This window comes from Artibeus jamaicensis, unplaced genomic scaffold, assembly GCF_021234435.1.
Source record: "Artibeus jamaicensis isolate MK-2021 breed Jamaican fruit bat unplaced genomic scaffold, CSHL_Jam_final scaffold_847, whole genome shotgun sequence".
Lineage (NCBI taxonomy): Eukaryota > Metazoa > Chordata > Mammalia > Chiroptera > Phyllostomidae > Artibeus > Artibeus jamaicensis.
This window is the reverse complement of record NW_026522057.1, coordinates 28,846,285-28,859,229: the sequence shown is the minus strand read 5'-3', so window position 1 is coordinate 28,859,229 and position 12,945 is coordinate 28,846,285. Positions and strand designations below refer to the sequence as shown.

Below are 12,945 nucleotides of genomic sequence, written 5' to 3'. Positions count from 1 at the left end.
GAGCTGTTCCCTCCTCCTGCTCCCAGGCAGGAAATAACCCCTCCAGCCGCCACTGGGGCCCCAGGCAGATTCCAGAGCTCTTGGCGGGGGTCTCTGCACATCTGGTGCCGAGCTCCGCCTCCGGCCCGAGGAAGCCCGTGTGAGGCAGCTGCTGGCAGCCAGTCTCCATCTCCAGGCTTTATTTTCGGGACAAGCCTGAGTGGGGAGCATCCTCCCAGCACTGTCCCGGGAGGGGTCTTTCTCAGCTGTAGGTGAGGCTGGCCCCTGTGGTGGCCTCGAAGCTGCCGGACCGGATGTCGATGGGGCTCACATGCACACAAACGCACACCCCCACGAGCCTTACTGACACGCTGCCCCTCAGACCACCCCCCACAAGCCAGGCCAACAAGCCCCTCTGCTGGAATGGCTGGGGGGGAATTTCCCATCGGGCCCCAGCCCCTGCACCGGCTAGGAGCTCCTGCCCAGAGTCCTTGCTTCTTGCTCCTGAGGGGAGAGACAAGGTGTGGGGGACGCTTCTAGTCAAAAGAGGCCCCACTGGGCTGGGCCCACGCCTTCTGTGCACCGTCTCCCTGCCCCTCACAGGCAGCCCACCCCCAGCGACCCCCTGGGGGAGGCCGCACAGGCTCAGAGCTGTTGTCCTGCCTCAGCCAGGCAGAGGGCGAGTGAGGCACCGGGTGGGTGGGGCCCCAGGGGGCAGGGGTGCTCCCTCCAGTCAGCAAGTCGTCAGGCAAACACGGGTGGGCACTGCTGTGCCTGAGGTTCTGGGGTACACGCAGGTACTGGCAGCCAGAGGGGCGGGGTCAGGAAGGGGCAGGCCCATGGGGACTCCCAGGACAGAAGACCACGCAGCACCGAGGTCCAGCCAAACAGCAGCTTTATTAGCAACACCAGAGTGTTCGCGGACCAAACAGAGGCCCCGGGACTGTGCCCCAGGCTCCAGGGACTGCCTCGGGGGGTCAGGGACGGTGCTGTGCAGCACGGGCACGGGAGTGACATAAATAAAGCTTTGGTGTGAGGTTTCCGGGGGGACGGGCTAACACTGTGAGACAATACTGCGCACAACACCAGCTCTCAGCGCGATCGGGTTTTTGGCCATCGGGGCAACTTCTAAGTGGTGAGGCCGGGCCGCTGCGGGCCCAGTGGCAGGAGGAAGTGTCTACAGCTGAGGCTGAGGCTCCGCTGGGCCCTGTCGCTTCGCCTTCATCTGCAGGTACCGCCCTTTGCCTTCCTCGAAGCGCTTCTTCTCATCCTCGGTCTCGGGCTGTGGGTCACACACAGAAGCAGGTTAGAGACGCGCAGAACTCGGGACCGTGGGCCCCGCCCCAGCTCCACTGGCTGCCTGGGGCTTCCTGGGTACCAGGCCAGGCCTGGCTGACAGCCAAGAGCCCTGGAGGGGTCGGGGAGCTTCCCGTGGCACCGCTCGCTCTGCGGAGGAGACACCAGAGTTGCAAGGACAGAGACCCCCAGGTCACCTTCCTCAGCAGTGGAATCCCATGCTTCGTGCCTCTTTGGTAACGAACTTGAGCTGGAGACACAGTGGACGCAGAACGTGGGAGGAGGGAGGGGCCCACGGCAGAACCGAGCCAGAGGGAGGAGAAGAGGGACCTGCCAGGCCCCTTGTCTGCTCCACCCCGGGAACGCCAGGGGCTCGGGGTCTCTGCCCCAAAGGACCACGAGGACAAACACTGTGCTGGCCACATGACCTCCAGACGGCCATGTCATTGTACTGGGAGCAGGAGTGGCTGCTTTGTGGGCAGGGAGCACTGGGTGGCCCAGATGCCCGGGAAGCAGCACCTGAGTCTTCATCACTGCTCCTCTGCGGCCTCCTCCTCCCCACGCCGAAGGGCAGAGCCAGCTGACCTGGGGGGCGTGGGAACAGGCGCCCCCTCCACTCGAGTGGCCTGGCTACTGAGTGGTGTGCGCCCTGGACAGAGGTCACTGGGGCAGCACTGGACGGCCACTCCCCAGGCCCTACTTCTCTGTCCCCGACTTCTCTCCTGCCACCTGGCTGGGCATCGAGGTTTCAGGAGCCACACAAACCCTCTGGGACGACGTTGCCCTGTGACGCTTTGGGAGAGTCTGGACGCCAAAAAAAATGGGGCGGTCGCCCTGCACCCACCCACAGTGTCGGCCCCGCAGCTATTTCAGGCTCCAGTGTCGCATGGGCGGATGGCGTCCTGGCAAAAGACAGCGGTTGGCGGGGGACGCAACGTCAGGTCGAACCAAGCTTCCCTTGCAGCCGTCCCAGAAGCTGCCTGCCCTCCAAGGTCAGCGGGTGAGAGCTGGCGGGACTCTCAAGTGTTGAGAGGAAGAGGAGCAGGCCCCTTGTGGGGGCCCTGGTTCCCATCAGGGGAGTAAATGGGGACTTCCCCAAGGCCCTGCGTGGACGACGGTCTTCCTCACTCTGGGTTCACCTCCTGCAGTTCTGAGGTGCAAGAGCTCTGAGCTTCCCAGGGGCTGACGGACTCAGAGCCCATCCCCTGCTGTTGAAGGTGTCCCATGGGGACAGGGCCGCATCCTGTTGGACGTGGTGGGGTCTGCTGTGTACCCGAGGGCGGGGTGGGCTCAGCGGGGCATCTCCAACCTGGGGTTCACAAACGCAGATTCTGGTCAGGGGCTCAGGCTCAGCCCGGACCAGCATCCAGGCAACTCAATGCCACTGGCCCATGGACCGTTGGGGGGAGCAGGGCCCTGGCCCCTCCCCATCCCTGCCTCAAGAGGCAACAGTCGACGTGGCCAAGAATGCAAGGTCAAGGCCACTAGAAGAGCACGGGAATTCTTCCCGTCCCTGTGGAACTTGCTTTGGTGTTGCTGAGGAGACGAGGGGCACCCGTCTGTCCGCAGAAACCAAAGGCCGAAGCTCAGCAGGGCAGCAGAAGGGGCTGTGACCCCAGCTGTTAACGTCCCACCGAGAGAAAGAAGCCAGGCCCAAAGGCCCGGCTCGTGTGCGTGTCTGCCCGTGGACTGACTGCCCAGGAGAGCTGCCGGGGCTGGGGGCGGGGGGACGGCTCCGAGTGCAGCGGTTTTCCTTATGGTGATGGAATGTTCTAGAACCGACTGTGGTGAAGGCAGTCGGAACTCTGTGAGTACAGCCGAGCCCTCCGAGCTGCTCTAACCCAAGGCCGAGGCGGGGGGGAGCGCGCCTCCCCACGGTTCACAGCGTCGGAGGGAGGGCTCGGGTGCCGGTGCCCACTCCCAAACCCCGGCACACGAGGGGCTGCAGGGTGGAAGGCCCGCTCGCTCCGTGAAACCAGGCACTGTCCGCCCCTTGGCCCCGAGGCCGCCCCTCCGCTCCCCGCCCCCCCCCCAGCCTGGGAGCACACAGGACCCCTCCCCGCCACAGGAGAACACTCTCTACCACGGCCGCAGCCGACCGCCCAGCTGAGGGCGCACCCAGACCTAGCAGGCTGCGTGCATGCCGGAAGGTGAGGCGCAGCAGAGAGAGGGGGTCGAGGGGACCGCGTGTGGGGAGGGTCCCTGGGAAGGCCCCGGCCCACAGGCGGCCCCCAGAATCCTGTGTTGACAGCAAGCCAAAGAGCCGGGGCCCACGAAAGAGACCAGACCACCCCGGGGACGGCCTCCTTGGGAAAGGACAGAGGCTGCGTGTCCAGAACGGCTCAGGGCCGACCCTCGGGCGGCTCCTTCCACCCTGTGCCTGTTTCCTCGTCTGCAAAGTGACGCAAGTCTGTCTGTCCCTCCCAGGCCATGTGGATCTGAGGGCCAGAAAGAGCACCAGTGCCGCCCCCCACATGGAGGCTTCAGCAGGTGGCGCCCCCATCAGCTGGCAGATAGCGTGCCACTGAGGTGACCTTTGGGTCCCTTCTAACTCCTGGTGGTCACCCGGCCCAGGAGGATGCCACGCTGATAGGCAAGAGCCTGGCGCCGGGAACACGGCCCTGCAGGGAGGCCAGAGCCTAGTCCACCCTTAGGAGCAAGCGGACGACCGAGAACCCTTCTCTCTGAGAGAGACAGAGTACGTGGAGACAACCTGTGACCTGAGGGCCGGGCGGACGAAGCCGGCCTGGCGGATGAAGTCGGCCGGGGGCACCGCTGCACAGCAGTCGTTCCTCGAGCCGCCTCTGTGCAGATTTGAAGTCTCCGCAGTTGGTGCGAAAGGGAAACGGACCGACCGTGAGGACAACTGCGGCCGAGGAACCCCGGCCCCTCCCCCGCCACACACACGACGGACGTCAGCTTCGGGGTGGGGGGGGGCAGGGTCTGGAAACCAGGGGGGCACGGAGCTGGGTCTGGGGTGAGCGAGGGGCCCCAGGGCCTGTCTGGCGTCCCCCGTCCCACCCAGCGGAGCTTCCCCAAGCTCATCCTCGGGGGCCTGGAGGCGGGCTCTCCCCCATTACCCCTCTGCTCCCCCTTCAGCACCGACAGGCCGCCCCACGTCCCTTGCGGGCGCCCCAGAGGCAGGCAACTCCTGTCTGCGCTGCCGGCGGCACACGCAGCCAATCCCCGCGGCCACTCGGTGGGGGCAGATGCCGGCGCCCAGCACGGGCCTCGCGCTGCCTGATGCACCTGCAACGCCTGGTGCGCCACAGCCGCTGGCCAGCTAGGACCTGCCCTCGCTCAGAGCGAACGCCACTCTGCCCTGGACGGCATCGCTCCGTCCACCAAAGCGCTGAGGCTGGTTCCCGGTCAGGGCCCATGCCCCGTTCGGGGACACGTGACAGGCAAGGACTGACGTTTCTCTCCCACTCCCGTCCCCTCTCTAAAGTCAAGAAGCAGGTCCTTGGGTGGAAAACAACACAGCAAACAGCGTCTAGCGATGGGTGTGGGCCGGCTGGACTGCGGGGCCCGGGAGGAAGGAGCCAGCCGAGGGCACGTCCCCCTACTTGTCTCCAGGTGTTCGGGGAGCCAGGCCTGGCAGCAGGGTCCGGTCGGCATCAGGGTGCCAGGCACCCACTCTGCAAGGACTGCCCCTTGGCGACCTGCTCACCTGGGTGCCCTGGATGGCGTCTGGCCAGGCCAGCTCACGAAGACCGTCAAGGGCCGTGAGGCTCCTGTTAACCCCTGCCGGGCAGGGTGGCCGCTCCACTCATGGTGGCAGCGGAGTCCCTGCCGGGTGGCTGTAAACAGTGCTGCCAGCCAAGTGACTAAGAGAGGCCACCACTTCCCTGCTGGGTGTGGAGCGGACGAGACAGATGGCTCCCCGCACGCCGCCCCACCCACGGCCCAGCTGCCGACTCCTGGCGGCCCAACTCCCTCCTTCCGGCAAAGTAAATAAATACATAAGTTGTTGGCTGTTGCTGTTTTTTTACTGGAGGAGTAGAGGCGGCAGGGAGCAGGAAGCTCTGCCAGGGGAAGTCACTTCTCTCAAGGGCCTGGAGCCGACAGCAGGGAGAGGAGCTGGGGACCAGTGGCAGCCGCCTCGCGTCAGTCCCAGCACGCCCACGGCCATGGGGGCTCCCCACACACAGGTCAGGGAGAAAAGAGGAGGCAGCCAAGGGGACGCAGGCGGCTCGGGGCGTGGCGACCCAATTCCCACAGCACGAGCACGGGGAGCTGCCTGCCTGGGGGGAGGGACAGTGGAGGTGTGGCTCTGGGTCACGGTCACCTGGCCCACCTTCCCAGGGCCAGCTGCTTCCCCCCCCGTGAGACGAGGCTCAAGCAGGTGACGGGCAAGGCGCCTTCTGTAGCCGCGTGTCTGTGCAGGGCCCGTCTCGGACCCACCGCACAGCCCTGGGAGGCAGGCGGCAGCTTCGGTGGCAAGGCCTCTGAAGCCTCACACCACCACAGGGCTGGGAGGGTGACGGACGGGCCTTCCGCTCAGGGACCCTCCTCGCCTGCTAGGGCCTCCGACTGGCCTCTTCCCCCCCTTCCCCGCGCTCTTCCTGCCCACTGCTGCCTTCTGGGCTCCATTCCACTGGGAGGGAGGCCTGTGGCGCACAGAGCCTCACGGTGCAAGCCGAGTGTTTCCCGTTCTCCATTTTCTGGGCTTTGAGAACACTCATTTGGAACTTGGCACAGAGGGAGAGTGACTAAGTTCCACCCTCAGTGAATCAAGAGCTTGTCCTTTTGGTGATTAACGAACGTGTGGTGCGAAGTGGGTTTCCAGGGGCGACATAACAACTTCCTGTGAGGGGGGGCACAGGGGGGCCCACACAACACACACTCGGACCTTCCTAACCAGGCAGCCACACAGCGCACCCTCTCCACCTTCCAAAGGGGGACCAGAGGGATCTTGGGCAGTTGCACGGCAATTAAGTTGTCCTATGATCACTGGGGCACCGAGCTCAGCGAGGCTGGGCCAGGACCTCCCCACCCTGCGGGCTCCCAGCAGTGCAGGCCTGGGCTCCTGAGCCCTCGATGTGCCTGCAGGGCGGTGTCACCAGGGCGGGCGAAGCTGACGCTCCAATCACGGGGTTGCTATGAGGGCAGAGACAGCCTGGCCAGGGGCTCCCCTCATGCAGCAGCACCAGCTCAGCCCCCAAACAACACCCATGAGTGCTGAGCCCTCCCCAGGGGCGGGGCCTGGCCACGTGAGTCTCTGGCCCATCCATGGCCGGCCACGTACCTGGGGCGGTGTGTGTGTGTGTGTGTGTGTGTGTGCAGGCTGGGAAGCATTTGCTACATGAATAGATGATCAAACAAGTGAAGGTCAAGGCAGGAAAACCTCAACTCACTCTGGTCTGGCGTTTGTGCTAATGATTCAAAACCAGTGGTTTGGCTCAACAGACAGCCACTCCAGCACGGCCCGTGCCCACCCCCCGGAGAAGGGCACGGGGAAGAGGCAGCTGGTCCCACCACGCCCAGGCAGCGCCGCATCCGACCCAGGACCCAGCAGGCCTGCGGCTGCCTGCTGGCACCACACGGGGTCAAGCCTAACAGTGCCCCTGAGAGCCGGGCCCCAGGTTTTCACGTTCTGGAAAAATCAAAATAGTGGAGTGGCATGTAATCAAAGACACGTTGCTCAAACAGCCAGAGGCCAACACTCCAAGTGCAAGACCTGCCACGGTTCTATCGAGCGCCCGGTCACTGGCGCCCGGCGCCGTCTCTCCCGAGACACCAACTGGGTGGTTTTCAAAGCTCCAGCTGTTCTGGCAGAACGGCCGGCATGGAACTGTTGGGGACATGGCGGGTCTTCAAAGGACGTCTGCATCCTGGACAAGCTGAGTCGGTCGGGGGGCAGTCTGGGCTCCTGGAAGAGCCGAGGTGGGGGCAGGGCTGGCGGGGATGCTGTCTTGTCCACGTCCACACTCCCTGTGGTGGCCACACCCTGGTTCCAGGGAGGGGTGACTCACGGGCCACTGGAAGTGCCCAGGTACCAACCATTCAGGTGACAGCGGCAGTTCAGGGTTCTGGCATGTTCCCATCACAAGGCAGACTTTCGGCTTAGCATCCCAGACCCAGGGAGAGAGAATACTGGTCGAGAAGTATCATGATCCTTCCAGCTACAGTTCTCCCCACACCCTGGCAGCTGGGGTGGCGGGAGCCCAGCTTTGCTTGTGAATCGGGCTCCACAGCCCTTCCAGGGACAGAGATTTCAATCCCACCGCATTCAAGGGTGACTGAAATTTGTTAAGTGTAGGAGCAATTAGAAGTCCCCCCACACCCGCCGAGTGTCCAGGATGAGACCCGAGTGGGCACCAGCTGTCCTACATCCTGGGCTTGGCTGGGTGTGCAGAGCTGGCCTGGCTGTGTGGTCAGGAGAGGTGCTGGCCACCCCGCTGCTGATGCTTCGTCTGAGCAACGGGGCGCTCAGGAGGGCCCCGGGCCTGTCCATGCCATGTGCCTGCGTCAGCTCAGGCCCTGGGGAACGAGAGCTGACCACTACTGAAAGGCCATCGCCACTGAGACACGTGAAGACCGACTGCAGAGAGCAATTGCCAACCTGTGGCAGTGCCAGTAGGGAAACTGAGGCTCAGGAATGCAAAGGGGTCCCGGGCCCAGGAGTAGGTTCCTTGTGCCCGCGGTGGCCACTTGGCTTTGGGCCACTTCCCACTCCGTGTTCTGGTCGCCAGCCTGTGGGTACGGGTGCAACAGCGGAGAAGCAGCTCCCTGTGAGCGGGCTGTCTCCCTGCGGCACCCACTTGACTCCCAACCCCGTGGGCCCCTCCCAGGAGGCAGGGGGTGGCTCTGAGCAACCTCGGCCAGGACCCTCACTCAAAGCCTCCCAGGCTGGATGGGATGCCCCGTGGAGGCCCCCGCACCTGAGGAGCACAGAAAGAAGCACACAGGGGACCTCGCTGATCTCGCACACCCCTGCTGAGAGGACGGCGAGAGCACCGCTGACCCCGATGGACGTTCTCACTGCCTCGGGCTCTAACCTGAAAAACACTTGCTCGCATATCAGTGCCTAAAACTGACCCTCTGGGTCCAGGTCCCTGGCCACCAGGCGAGGTCTGAGCACCAGCCAGGCTCACCCTGTGGCTGGGGCTTTCTGGGGCAAAGGCAGCCTGTTTCCTAAAAGCTCCGCCCACGAAACATGGCCAAGCAGTCGGGCCTTGACCGAGGGAGACAGACGACCCACGGAAGCCGCTGCTTTATGGAACCTGAGTCCCGCACGTGCTGGCGAAGGGCTGGGGGCTCTGCTGGTGCCACAGGGGGCGGGGGGGGGGACGCCTGCCCACTATGTGAGCACTCCCTCCTCACACCCGGCCAGGACACTGCCCCCACCCCTCGCACGTGCCGGGGACCTTCAGGGGCTACGGCAGCCACATCTGAATGGGGGACAGGTGACAGGTGCTGCACCCCGGGTGGCACCTGCTTTGGCTCCAACACAAGTGGCTCTCACATTTTTTCTGGAGATACAGAGGGTTCCCACACCTGGGCTGAATGAAACAAACCCCCGTTGGGGGTGCCAGGTCCCCAGGGAGACACCATGACAGTTTCCGCATGTCCCTTTGCACAGGCCACTTCCCAGCCCTGGTCAGAGGTCTGGGGCTTGTCCCCCACCTTTGAGGTCAGAGGGCACGCCCCCAGGGAGGCCTCCAGAGGGAGGCAGGGCTGGCAGCCTGGGCGTGGTGTCCAGGCCCGAGGCCTGGCTCACACTCTGCCTTCCTCTCTCCTAATAATTAACCTGGAAAGGGCTAGCAGCCCTGGGCCGAGGCACAAAGGCCCTTCCCAGCATAAAATATTCAAGAAATACTCCCAACGGCAACGCTGCCACCGCTGCCACCTTCCGTGTCTGCTGGCCCCGGGGACAGGAGCTAAAAATAGACAGGAGGCTGAAGAACCGTGGACCAAGGGCAGGTGGGGAGGGGAGGAGGGCCGGGCCCCACTGAGGACGCACGCACGCAGGCTGCGCGCCACACGTGTGTGCTCCGAGACACAGACGTGTGTCAGCGCCACGGAGGTCGGGGTGGAGCTGCACACCCAGCCCTGGGGCATGGCCGTCCTCCCCCACCTGGCAGCCATTTTTATCAGCCTGGGTGGGCCCCAGGGCCCCGCAGTGGGGAACCCAAGACCACCTTTAACTGGTGAGAGACCGCAGCCTGGGCCGACAGAAGCCAGCCAGCAGGCAGGTGTGGCCGCTGCCACCCAAGGGACTCAGTCCCCAGGGCCTTCATTTGAGGTGTCGGCCCCCACACCCCCACACGCCATGCCCAGCACCTCCTCCTGCTCTGGCACCCATCCCAGGGCGCACACGGCTCCCAGGCTCCGTGAAGGACGTGGGTCCCCCTGCACCGGTGCCTTGACCACAGGCCGCTCCTCAGGAGCCCACGCCCAGGGGCACCGGGCCTTCATCCCAGAGCCCCCGACCCTCCCGGCTGGGGCCCTAGTCTCCCTGCTGGCGGAGTTTTAGGGTGAGTAAGGGGGGGTGGCACCCCTCATGGCGACGGCCGGCACCGCAGGCGGGTCCGAAGACTCAGGCAACCACATTCACTCAGTAGCAGCCTTTCCAGAACGAGCACATTGAGGCTCCTTGGCTGCCTTTGGTCTTTCACCCATTTGGGGGGCCCCGCAGGCACCTGGCCACCCCTTCTCTTCAGTCCTTTCACCCGGGTGGTCCTCAGAACCGGCTCCCTCTCCCCCCAACTCCAGGCCCAACTGGAATGCACCCTTTCACTCCCTTAAAAGGAACTTTTAAGTTTCAACTGCTTTCCTCCAAAAACACCCCCCTCCCGGCTCCTGCTGTCCCCTTTGCCACCATCTAACAGGCACTGTTTCCCTCTGGCAGGGCACGAGCTCTCGAGGGGGGGTCTGAGAAAGACAGTCACGGAGCCCTGATATACCTCAGTTCCTAGAACCCTCGCCCGCCCGTAGTGGCGTGTACGGATCACAGACCAGCACGTGTGGGCAGACAGCACCGGCAGGGTCCACGGCAGGGGCAGGGGCCTCGGGGGACTGTCCGGCTGTCCTGGTGGAGGTGCGGCTGGCAAGGCGGGCAAACCTGGGACTGCTCCCCGGCACTCCCTGAACACGTTCTGCGCCAGCACCCGGCAGCAGCGAGGGGAAGGCCTCCACGGAGCGAACATCTGAGAAACCGGGGAAGACGCTGGCTCGGGGGCAAATCCGGGGAAGGGGTCCGGGCAGAAGAGTGGGAGGCCCCAGGGCAGGAAGGGGGGGCCAGCATGGGGCGTGGCTGGGCCCGTGCCAAGGGCAGGTCCGGCTAACTCACTGGCGGCAGGTGCCGCGCTGGTTCTAGGGCAGAAGGGGTGGAGGACAGAGGACGGCTGGGGGCTGCGGGCCGAGCGGGACCCAGCAGCAGGGAGGGGAGTAGAGACACTGGGTGTGGGGCTGTGCAGGAGCCAGGAGCCAGCCAGTTCCCAGGCTCACGGAGGCCCAGGACGCATGAGGAGGGGAAATTTTTTCTCGGGGGGACGGTGTCGGGGGGAGACAGTAAGCTCGGTTTGGGACAGACTGTCTGCGAGGCACCTGCAGGGGCCTGCAGAGCAAGGCACAGCTGGCCAAGTCGGTGGGGGAGTGGACGTCCAGGGGTGGGACATGGGCCCAAGCGCCCAAGCTGGGGTGGAACAGAGTCCGGGTCAAGGGAGCCCAGGCATCACCAAGGGCCAGTGCATCCTGCCAAGGGCAGGGAAGGGCGGGTAGGACACGGACGGAATGTCCAGGGGTCTGGCCTGGCCACCCTGCTAGAGCCGGAGGCCAGGAGAAAATCGGTCAAGGATTCCTGTGGGTGGCGGGACTTCAGTATGCAGGTCAGAGATGTAGCAGGGGGTGGCAGGCAGCCTTGCTAACAGATGCCCCAGGGTCATTGTGACAGTCCAGAATAAGACGAGACGAGGTCTGCGAGAGACCCCAGCAGGCCTGCATCTGAAGGCCTAGGGGCAGGCAGGGTTCCGAGAAGTGGTCCAAGGCCCGGAGAGACCTGGTGCAAAGGTCATGGCCAGGGAGGTTGGGGGGGACGGTGCGTGAGCACCAGCCAAAGGGATGGGGCGGGTGGGGGCCATCCTGCCAAGGCTGCTGGGTGGTGGGGCAGGAAGAGGAGTGGCCTGTGGGAGAGGCGCCCTGTCCCGTGGCAAGGCAGACCCCCCAGGGCAGCCCCCTGGGCTCACCATGTGACTCTGGCCCGGAAGGGGAGCTTGTGGGGAGGAAGGAGCCTCTGACAGGAGGCAGGTGAGGGGCAGGCGCTGGAGGGAAAGGGGGAGGCTGAGGGAGTGGGCCCAGCCCGACAGGAGAGCCCAGACCCCAGGCAGGGTGAGGCGATGCTGCGGCAGGTCCCAGGTTCACCGGGAAGGACCCGGAGCTGTGCTGGCCAGGCGGCAGGCATGTGTGAAAGGCAGCGGGACCCTGCCTGCCTGAGGAAGGCTCCTGGCTCCCGCCTGCCGTCCTTCCAGCCTGGTGGAGCCCCTCATCCCCCAAGGCCTGGCTCACACCCCTCCTTTGTGCAGCCCCGGCCCCCCCCCACCGCCCCGTCTCAGGATCTGCCCCTGACTCAAGGGAGCCCCAGGAAAAGCAAGGGGAGGAGGGACAGGGGCAAGAGAGGGTCCCACAGGGGCAAGAGAGGGTCCCCCAACAGCTGAGGCTCCTCAGCACGGCAGGGGCCCCACTGCCCCGTGGCCCGAGGACGCCCATCGGCCCACCCACCGCCCAGGGCCTGTCGAGGCCCCAGAAGGAGCAGGGTGGGCGAGCGGCTCCCAGGAGGCTCCTCTGGGGGCCTCAGCTGCCACTGGGAGACAACCCCCTCCGGCCGCAGGCCGGCCGGCCAGGTGGTCAGCCTTAGCCTCCTAAGCGGCAGTGGGGGCCTTGTCTCGCCTGTGGCAGGAAGTGAGACCTTAGGGGCGACAGGTTGGTGGCCCACAAGCATTTGGCACAAGTGTTTCCTCAGGAGGCGCAGGGTTGGCATGGTGGGGGGAGGGGCACAGGTACTTCTGGAGGCGGGGCTCAGCGCCTGCAGGGCTGCCCCCACCAAGGCGGCAAGTGCTGGAGACCCTGCTCTGCCCAGGCCGCTCCGCTCCCCCTATAGCTTGGAGTTTCGGGTTCCTGGGCCCTGGGGGAGCTGCCCTGGTGGCAGACACAGCCTGGTCCCAGGAGACCTCACGGGCAGCAGAACAGAGGCTATCTCCACCCAGCCAGGGAGAGTCACGGCTGGATCCAAACCCAGGCTCTGAGCAACCACCTGTGTGGCCTTCCACAGGAACCTTGGCCTTGCAGTCTGGGGGTACTTGCCCCTGTCATGGGGGCGGGGGAGAGTGGCTGAGAGAAGCGGACAGAGGGCCCAGACCTGCAGGCAGGGCGCTTCCCTGACTGCCCTGGGGAGGAGGTCGTGGGACCCACTGGGGAAGCAGCATCGGATGTAAGGGACATCTGCCAGAGTCCTTCCTCCTCCACTCACGTAACACCCAGCGACCGGGTGCCTTGAACGCTTGGCCGCCTCTGGCTCCCGCGGTGTCGGGCGGGTGCCTTCAACGCTTGGCCGCCTCTGGCTCCCGCGGTGTCGGGCGGGCCAAGTTGCTGGGATCCAGGCTCCAGCCCTCCAGCACTGAGCCTGGCACCCCGCCCCCATCTCCCCGGGGCCGCCCACGCCCTGGCAGC

The 12,945-nt window shown here is 65.3% G+C and overlaps 1 protein-coding gene across 4 annotated transcripts in view; it reads right to left on the bottom strand.

Moving 5' to 3' along the window:
- Positions 1 to 857: 857 nt before the first annotated feature.
- ACOT7 (acyl-CoA thioesterase 7) overlaps positions 858 to 12,945 on the bottom strand; it is a 78,717-nt gene continuing 66,629 nt past the window's right edge. For all 4 annotated transcript variants that reach the window (XM_053660568.1, XM_037154269.2, XM_053660569.1 and 1 more), the window contains exon 9: positions 858 to 1,261. In XM_053660568.1, coding sequence (XP_053516543.1) covers positions 1,157 to 1,261 — 105 coding nt within the window. In that variant the 3' untranslated portion in view covers positions 858 to 1,156. The remainder of the gene's footprint in view (positions 1,262 to 12,945) is intronic.